At 45.0% G+C, this 9,873-nt stretch overlaps 1 protein-coding gene across 1 annotated transcript; it reads left to right on the top strand.

The window, feature by feature from the left end:
- Window positions 1-1,370: 1,370 nt before the first annotated feature.
- Window positions 1,371-4,844, top strand: fezf2 (FEZ family zinc finger 2). Its single transcript, XM_073469171.1, has 4 exons — window positions 1,371-2,135; window positions 2,493-2,627; window positions 2,746-2,878; window positions 4,594-4,844. The coding sequence occupies exons 1-4, from the start codon at window positions 1,371-1,373 to the stop codon at window positions 4,842-4,844; spliced, it is 1,284 nt and encodes a 427-aa protein (XP_073325272.1).
- The last annotated feature ends 5,029 nt before the right edge of the window (window positions 4,845-9,873 follow it).

Raw genomic sequence — 9,873 nt, 5'->3', positions numbered from 1 at the left:
TGTCTTCATATAACCCGCCCTCCCTCGTCCTGCTGACCGTGTGGCATGAACTCTCCTGTCCCTCTCACGTGTTGGGGGTCCCTCAGGTGAAATGGCCCTGCAGACACATGAATTCAACACGGCCCTTGTAGCGAACAGAGGGCTGCTGCTCATTGTAACTCCCACATAACACGGTGGATTCCAGCAAACTTCTTGTGCGCCTCTCAGAGAAAAAAGCCGCTCTTTTCATTTGTCCTTGTATACCTCTGGGTCTTTTCTTCCCCTCTCTCCTCTTTAATCCGTCCCTCTATTTCAGGAAAAAAACACAAAACCAGGTTCACGCAGTGCTTTAGTGGCTAAAAGTGAAAGAGCTTGTGTTTTTTTTCTTTCTTTTTTTCCTCCCTGCGCTGAGTTGAGCCTTGAATCGCTCCGGAAAATTGCTTCTTTTGAATAGAGGGAAGGAGGAACGACGTTTAATAGGATCCTCACGGAGTCTCTGCTCCTAAACAGGTGGAAATTGGACGTCCTCGAATTTATACAAATAGTAAGTATATAAGCCGGCGTGGAGAAGGAGGATCCCATCTCTGAGGATTAGCAGCTTTCTCCTAAAAAAATGTGTTGCAAAGTGAAAAAAGAGGCAGATGACTGTGTTGTTAACATGAGAGCTGAAACAATCCTCCAAAACGTGTTTAATGATGAGCACACAATGACACGTATGATTGTTCTCTGGAGGGAAACGGTTTCATATTTATGTCTCGGGTGACTTATGGTCGCCTATGTAACCCGTGCCACCCTCTCTGTTCTTATGAGGGCGTGCAGGGCGTCTCCCTGTCACCCAGTGAAGAGTGTGGGTGCCCGCTGATGTCAGGAGACAGTGATCCGCGCTGAGGAGGGGCGTGCGCTGCCAACATGTGACAGAGAGCAGTCTGCTGGTTTCTCATCAGCCATCTGACCATTAAAGAGGTAACCTGAACTCCAGCACGGACTCAACTTTATGCTCGCGCTTTCTCCACGAGCTCCGACTGTAGTCCGCTCTTTTCCCTTCCTCTGCACTCTTCTTCTTCTTCTTCCTCTTCTTCTTCTTCTTCCTCTTCTTCTCCCTAACGAGCTCTGTAATGTCCTGTTAATTTTGTGTGCACTAGTTAATGAGCATTAATCCATCACCCCTGGATGCTATTGTTGCAGGGGGGATGGCCATTTGAATGCAAATGCGTGACACTGTGACAGCAAGGTGCTTATTAAACTGATGTGTCCTCCTGTCTTTTCTGCTGGGAGCTCAGGAGAGTGAAAAGACGCGGGGCAGCTGGAGGAGCGGGTCGGACTGCACCGGGAGTTGCTCACACCAAGTTCTGTTCTGCTGCAAACAAAACAACAACAACAACAAGAAGAAGATGGCAAGTTCTGCCTCTCTGGAGACGGTGATGTCCTGCGGTAGGACCGGACCGTCCGCGGCTCCCAAGACCCTGGCCTTCTCCATAGACCGGATCATGTCCAAGAGCTCGGAGCCGAAGGGGAGCGCGGAGGAACGGTCAGATGGGAAGAAGCTGCTCGGGCTCTGCTCCCCGATCCCCTGCATGATCCCGCTGCAGCCCTTCAGTTACGACCTCCAAGCCAAGGCGCTGATGAACTACTCGGAGTTGTGGAGAGCCAGTTTCAGGGGCACTTTTTGCGGCTCCGCAGCTGCTCCATGCAAGGGAAACTGCGGAATATGCGGAAAAGCGGACTCGGGCTTGAAGCAGCCTCAGCTGACGTCGGGGAGCAGGGTGGTGAAACCGCAGGTCATCCACCAGGCCGTGGCCGTACCCAGCGGCGGCTCGCTCTACTATCTTAACTACCTGGACTCTGCGTACCAGCAGTCGGAGCTGCTGGCCGGACACTGGTTCTCCAGCCCGCAGGCCCAGGCCTCTCTGTCGGCGCACCACAGACTCTTGCTGCTGGAGAACGCAAAGCTGGCCGGGGTGGGGGCCGACAAGCTGCCCACACCTCAGTACCCGCACAAGGAACATCTGCCAGGGCAGCTGGACCAGATAGTGAAGGAGAACCACGGCCTGAGTACCGAGAAAAACGGCGTCAAGACGCACAACAAACTGAGCAGCAGCGGCAGCAGCGCTGCAGACGGAAAACCCAAAAACTTCACGTGTGAAGTGTGTGGAAAGGTACGGAGAAATGTTGTGTTAAAAAAAAATCTACTAGATTAACATGTATTTATTCATTTTTAATGTATTTATTTATTTTTGTATTTATTCATTTTTAATGTATTTATTTATTTTTGTATTTATTTATTTTTGTATTTATTTATTTTTTTAATGTAAATGTCCATTTTAAAATTCACAGTTATCATTTTTAATATTATTGAAGTATAAAGGCTCTCTGGATGTCTATTATTAAAACGAATATTTCCCCTAAAATAAATAACAGCTAAAAATAAAATATTTATTTGCAGGCAGATTAAATAAGATCATTTTATACAGACAGCCTCTCTACAGTCTCCGCTGTGTTCGTGTCCTCCGCAGGTTTTTAACGCACATTACAATCTGACCAGACACATGCCGGTGCACACCGGGGCCCGGCCTTTCGTGTGTAAAGTGTGCGGGAAAGGATTCCGGCAGGCCAGCACGCTGTGCAGACACAAGATCATCCACACACAGGTGAGCCGCGGCGAGACGCAGCTTTTATTTCACGTATCTTTTTAATCAGTGTCTGACTTTATGAATTTACATGTGATTTAACTGTGCCTTGTTTTTCTCTTCAATTATTCGTGTTCAGGAAAAGCCTCATAAATGTAACCAGTGTGGGAAAGCGTTCAACAGAAGCTCCACTCTCAACACGCACGTTCGGATCCACGCCGGGTACAAACCGTTCGTCTGTGAGTTCTGCGGGAAAGGTTTTCACCAGAAAGGTAAATGATCCCGATCAGAACCGAGCAACATTATTTTACACTGCTGGCAGATTTCCCTGTTTTTTTGTGTGTGTGTGTGTGTGTGTTTATTTTTTTTAATCTAAAACTGTTATATTCCGTTAACAGCTCGGTGGTTTGTGTGCTTCGACTCCAAACTCTTTTCATACAAGGAAAAAAAATCGAATTTTAATTTTGTGTTTTGTTTCGTCCTCAAATATTTTCTTTAAAAAACCTCCGTGTTCGGTGCGAGTGCTTCATTTCCAGTAATAATGAAGCGTTTTCTTCACACCTGCTGATCGGTTTCCTGTTATAGTGACAGTTTGTAGAAAGGCTCCACTCTGAACAGCTGAAATCATTTCAGTGCTTCTAATAAAATGAGGATTGAGGTTCTGGACGGGGAACAGAGAGCGGCCCGTCCAGCTGAGAGTCCTGCGCTGCGCTGTGGTGTCTGTAACGCTGCTGTCGGTGGCAGGCTGTGTCGCTGCTCCCTGGCTTCATTGTGTTGTCTTTATTTCATGGCTGGACCTGAGAATTATAGGAAAATGAAGTTGTATGTGCAGTCATTTCACTCCGTTTCAGTCAGCGTCTGTTGGCTGTGAGGAATCCTCTGAGTGTGCTGAAATAAATATGAGCAGGAGGAACAGCAGCTCCATATGCTGCCGCTCCTGGTTGTCTGTGAGAGTAATGAAAGGGGAAATAATTGCAGGCCCACCGATGAGCATGAAGCGATCAGTGGAAATAGGACTTGTCACTTTACGCAGACTAATTCTCCCTTCAAGACGGCAGCATTTGCTCTGGGTCAGCTGTTAGACCCCGGCCGAGTTAGGAATCAGGGCTTTTTGTTGAGTTGTCGCTGCGCTTGATTCTGACAAAGTTTGACAACTTCTTGACTTCGACACACAAAACCCTGATTAATGAAGGCTGGGCAGAGCAGAGGACCGAGGGGCTCTAACTCCACAGTGAACCGCTGACCTTGGCAGGAGAAAGAAGAAAAGACGGCCTCTCATCCCCAGTGAACAGCTCGGTCTCCTCCTGCTTCTCTTCAACACCTTCACACTGATCTCACAGAGGAAATACCTGCAGCTCGGGACATCAGGCCATGTCAGGAGTCTCATTTTGTTTTTCATGCTTTCTAAAATCAACTCTGATGTATTTGGGGTTTAAAGTAAAAAGCATGCAGAGGGAATAACGTAAAGGATCCAGATGTGTCAGCCTCGGGTTAGCTTCTTATCATTTCTACAGATGTTTCTGGTTTTTGATCCCACGGTGGTGATCTGCTCTGTTTAGTCTGCAGTGCTTGTTTTTTTATTAGTTCACATAAAGATAGTGATCCAGTTTGGACTCTATACATTATCAGAACATTAACATAAAATAAATGTAAGGTTATGTTTGGGTAACTAATTAATATTCTCTCAGAAAGTGCACAGGTTATGAACTATAATCTACTCAGGAAGTTGGTCTGGTTTGATGTGATTCACATTCAGTTGTTCGCATTCAGGCACACCACAGTTACACTACTGATAGCTGGCTCTGTGAGGATCTGATACTTCACCACTGAACCTTTGTTGAGCTGCTGCTCAGAATGAAGGCGAAGACGTGACTTTGGGCTCTGGGACTTTATGAGCTCAGATTTCTTCATCTTATGTTTTTCCAACAATGTCCGATCATTACTTCCTGTCGTGACTGAGTTCATTTTCTCTTTTTAAATCTCTCAGGAAACTACAAGAACCACAAGCTGACTCACAGCGGGGAGAAGCAGTACAAGTGCTCCATCTGCAACAAGGCCTTCCATCAGATCTACAACCTGACCTTCCACATGCACACTCACAACGACAAGAAGCCCTTCACCTGCGCCACCTGCGGGAAGGGCTTCTGCCGCAACTTTGACCTGAAGAAACACATCAGGAAGCTGCATGACAGCGTCTTCTCTGCGGCCACAGAGGCCTCCAGAGAGCTGCAGAGCTGAGGCGCACACACCGGTGCATCTGTGTGAGGCCTCAGAGACACTGACTGGCTCATGAGCTGCGTTTGTAGCTGCGCTCAACAGTTTTTGAAAGTCTAGGGAGAAGACGAGTCCAATAAAATTGGACCCAATCTCTTAAAAGGAACTGTGGTAATCCTATAAGATTTAGGATCCTTCCCAAATGTCCCAGCAGGGACACCGTAGGGAATACAGACGGTACAACGACACCTCACACTTACACTGTAGGAATATTAGGGATATTTTTCTGCTCGGATAGAATTTCTTTCTGCGTCCCCAGTTATAAACTCCGACCAGGAGAAAGCAGCGGTCTCCATGGAGCTGTAAATAATAGGTTATGGAAATAAAGAATGTTATTTAAAATGTAATTCATTTGCCATGTTGTGTATTTCTCTGGAAAAAATGTTAATGTCAATAAATAAGTTATAACTTATAATGAAAGCTGAATGTTTGAGCCACGTGTTTCTGTTCTTTGAAAGCTTTTGAAAATAAAACGGAGACTGCTGTGAGACAGAACAACGTGTCAGAAGACTCGTGAACTAATTCTACATTTAAAACAAATAAGAGATAAACATGACAGGACACAAGGACAAGTCACAAAACAGACGAAAACACGTCGAAAATGAAGCAGCATTAAAACTAACAGCTGTGAATTTACGAGCTGTGATGTGAAATGCTGATTTTTTTAAATTATTTTTTTTTACTGATGTGTTCGAAGTCATTCTGTGTGTTTTCTGCTCCAGGCCACGTTTGGTCGTTTTGTTTCATTTTTTAAATGTTATTTCTTTTAGACGTGTTGCTGTTTAATCCTCAGGACCACCAGCCCACGGCAGAGTGACCACACTTGTATGTTAAAATGCAAAACAGAACAAGGATCCCAACTCCCGTTAATCCACTGACCTCCTGCACACAGTGACACCCTGTCCTCTGTGCTCAGATTATGAAAAATAATAATTAAGGACCCTACATATTATTTCACAAAATAAAAGCCCATTAACATTGCCATATGTTTTTTTAGATTCTTTTTACTCTTTCAGTAGAAACAACTGGTGGGCCGAACTGAACCACACTGCGGCCCTGATCTCCGTTACACATGCCAGATGAGCTTACGGTTCCGGGACGTTGTTGAAATATTTATTTTTTCTAAAAACTGATTTTTTTAGGCGGATGACATGACGGGCTGACTTCCACACAGGATCCCGTCAGGAGGCTCGGTGACAGCAGGCGCGTCGCGCTGCTGCAGAGGCATCTGTCCGCTCAACTTTGTGGCTGTTTGAAGTGTCGTCAGAAAGCCACATATAGACTCAGCCCGGCTCACTGTACGCTCTGAGCCACTTTGCTTCACCATTTATTGACAGACACGATCTTAATAATGCAGCATTTACACTTGACTCCGGCGTAATGGCGCAAATGATCAGAGATAACATGGGCCCTTGAAAGCGAATTACATTAACCAGCTAAACGGCTTGGGGAGACTTGATTGGGGAGGGTGGGGTGGGGGGGGGGGGGGGGGGTACCGCCGCATCCGGAGCCGCTCATCAGAACAGGAGATAATGGAGCACTCAGGCCGCAGCTCCTCATCTGGGCCTCCGCGTTAATAGACCACGACTTATTCTCCTCACGGCTCCTGGAACAATATTATCCCTGCACACATTCTGTCGAGAGGCAGATCCGTGCTCCCAAATGGCGCTCTTTCTATTAACAGCTAATTAGCGCTCAGCCGGGCCGACCGGGCCTGCAGAAGCCTGGCAGAGCTAATATTGCCAGATGAATGCCCTGCTCACCTATTTCATCAGTCTGCACCACACACACACACACACACACACACACACACACACACACACACACACACACACACACACACACACACACACACACTCAGGCATCTGCGGGAAAATCCACCAAACTGTTAACTACAATAACACAGACTGAAGGGCTGAGTTATAGGGGCACTCTGTAGTTTTGGACAAAAATCTGAACTGAATTTTAATATTTACAATATTAATGAGGTCATAATACAAACTCAGAAATATCTATTTTTCCATGAGTGAATAAACAAGCTGTTCTCAGAGGAAAATAAGGCCCCAGAGCACTGTCTGAAGCTAGAAAGGTGGCAGGGTCCGCCACATATACACAAAGTAAAACAGTATAAATTGTGTTGTCCTTTATTTATTTAGTTTGTGTACTCAGTTTATTCATCGTGAAAACAAAGAGAGGCAGAAACACTCAGCCAATGAAGATCTTTCTCTTCTCATTAACATGTCTTCACCTGAACTACAGAGCGCTCCTTTAAAATAAACAGTAACAAGGCTGTTAAATTCAACTATGTGGAGACAGCCAGGGTCGTCTCACGATGAAGGGATGAGGTCTGACAGGACGGTGTGATGAAATGCCACCTGATGGTCTGGATCCCGACTGTCACTGGAAAAACAAAGAACCAAACACAAAATTCCCCAATTAATGAAAAAATAGGCGAATACATTTGTCTTCTTACAAAATGTTTAATCCAAAGCAAATGTTACAAACCTGCTCAGGGACCCTTAACATACTGACTCCCAAACATCAGCTTTCAGAACTGAGAGAGAATGTTTGAGGTAAAACCCACCAGGTTCACAGAGACAGTACCAGAGACACGAGCTGTCCTCCACACATTCCTCCAGAGAGCAGCCAGAGCCGCACTCTGATCAGATACCTTCATTCTAACGCTCTCCGTGTGACACGAGGGAGCAGCACGAGCGACAAAGACGCAAATTTCACTTTTATCCGAAGCACAAGCACACACACACACACACACACACACACACACACACACACACACACACACACACACACACACGCACACACGCACACACACACAGCAGCCTGCAGCCTGCGGGACACGGACCACAGTGTCGGAGCAGTAAACAACCTGAGGCAGCAGACAGGTTGCCCTTTTCTCTGCGCCGTTTCTCCTGCACCTCTCCAACATCTGAGCAACCGCCTCGACATCCACAAACACGTTAATTGACGAACGGGAGCTTTAATTAAGGCGCGCGCACGCGGAGGAGATTAGAGGAAGGAGCGCGAGAGCGGGAGCGCGCTAATCGGCTGTCAACAACATGAGGACATCTTTCTTTTGCTCCCACCGCCACCGGGGGATCACCGGGGATTCAGGCAATTTACGGGCCACAAAGGAGCTCGTTTGAGACAGGAAGAGAAGAAAAGAGAGAGGCGGACTTTTTGTCTGGACGCCTGAATTGATTGTAAATGGGAGATTAGCGGGAAGCTTCAGCAGCGGCCGTAAGTGCCCGGTGGAGGAGGAGGGAGAGAAAGGGACCAATTAAGTCTACCAAATGTTAACTTACATCAGTTTCCCCTCAGTTTAGCCCACATGAAATTCCAATTAAAGCGTCCCCGCACCAGCAGCTCTTTCTTGTTGAGGAGGGTGGAGGGGGACAGTCTGTGTTGCAGCCAGCACACCACGTTCCCACAACATCTGATCACATCACCTACAGGCTCTGGATGGGCCACTTGGACAGCTTTTTATCCAACATGCATTTTATACTAACACCCTATAATGACAGCTGCAGGGGGAATGCTGCAGGCTGTACGAAGGTCCTTGTAGTAACCGTTAGTTGAAAGCAATAATGTTTGTGTACGTCCTTCATTAAAGGCTTATTCATATGATTATAATAAGTGCATAATAATGATTTCACTTCAACAAGGCAGTGTTCCTGCTTTAGATCTGATCGCTTCAAAAAGCATAGTTCAGTGTAACATTCAACTGCTAAAAGATTCATTCTAAAGTAGGATATTAAAAAGAAAAAAGGTTTAACAGTGGCATAATATGTAAGTTAAACTCAATACATGTGTTTGTAATAATAATATAATCAGTTATAAGATATTCTCAAATTTATTTTCAATAATAAGAAAGGCTCTTATTAACATTCTCAAACAAATGTATTATAAGTGCTTATAAATGTGTTATAATCTAACAATAAACCAGTCTATTATGTTATTATTAACACAGATATAGTCTTATTAATGTTAGAAGGACTTATAAAGGCTTGCCTATTAACTAACACTTATTATAAGGAGCTTAATATAAAGCGTTATCAAGAAGCAGCCTTATCAGGCTGCTGGCGGGTCAGAGGGGTTCTGTACTGTACGTCTCTGGACCTTACTGGTCTACAGAAGACGATTAGAGCCACTGTGAAAAATGTATTTGACTTTTTTCTCAGAATAATGATTTTTCTCAGAGTTCTGACATTAAAGATGAATTCTGAAAACACTAAAATAATTTATTTGACAGTGGTCCTTATTCTCCTCCGTACAGCTGCATATACAACAGGATTCAAGTTGTGTTTGCTGCAGCTGTCACATGGCTTCAGTGTGTTATGTTAATCAGTACTTGTGTTTCTGATCATTACAGTTCCCTGAAAGTATTACAATTAAATTACCACCACTATGATTGGTGACGATGTCAGGGGTAGAGGTTTGAGTTGTTTTATGTTTATAGGACTTTTTGTCATATCCTCCTATTTTACAAAGCTGTAATCACCTGCCTTTGTATTCTGTGAATGTTTTAAGGCATTCCTACAGAATGTTCTTGCATTGTTAGATACAGATTGTTAATTTGTGACTTGTAAACATTTGTATTAAAACAGAGAGTTTGAGGATGTGCCCGGGGGCACAGATGGAATCTCCTTGCAAAAGTTCAAATCTGAAAAGAAAGGTGTGAAATTTTCTCTCATTGCTTTAAGAAAGTACAGAAATCATCTTTAAGAGGACATCAGGTTTCACTGTTTGTTCCAGCACATTTATATTTGCTTGTTGTTCAGATTGTGGTCTTTATATTGAGATCAGCTTCTGCTTAGAAACCTGAAAGGCTTGGACGGGCCCTGATGTTAGGCAGCCCCCACCCCCTCCACCAACATACACTCACTCGGCCCTCGTTAGGGAAGCACTGGCCCTTTGGCACAATGAGCCTCCAGGATTCATTGTTAAGTACTGAGGGGTTAATGAGCAGTGGCTT

This window comes from Pagrus major, chromosome 6 (assembly GCF_040436345.1).
Source record: "Pagrus major chromosome 6, Pma_NU_1.0".
Classification (NCBI taxonomy): Eukaryota; Metazoa; Chordata; class Actinopteri; order Spariformes; family Sparidae; genus Pagrus; species Pagrus major.
Note: the sequence above shows the minus strand (reverse complement) of the source record. Positions and strands in the feature narration are given on the sequence as shown.

Bases quoted from the DNA above. Each gene is read 5' to 3' on its own strand.
- fezf2 (XM_073469171.1), top strand. From the start codon at position 1,371: ATGGCAAGTTCTGCCTCTCTGGAGACGGTGATGTCCTGCGGTAGGACC. The intron at 2,628-2,745 runs GTGAGCCGCGGC...ATTCGTGTTCAG, and splicing joins ACAAGATCATCCACACACAG to GAAAAGCCTCATAAATGTAA. The intron at 2,879-4,593 runs GTAAATGATCCC...TAAATCTCTCAG, and splicing joins GAAAGGTTTTCACCAGAAAG to GAAACTACAAGAACCACAAG.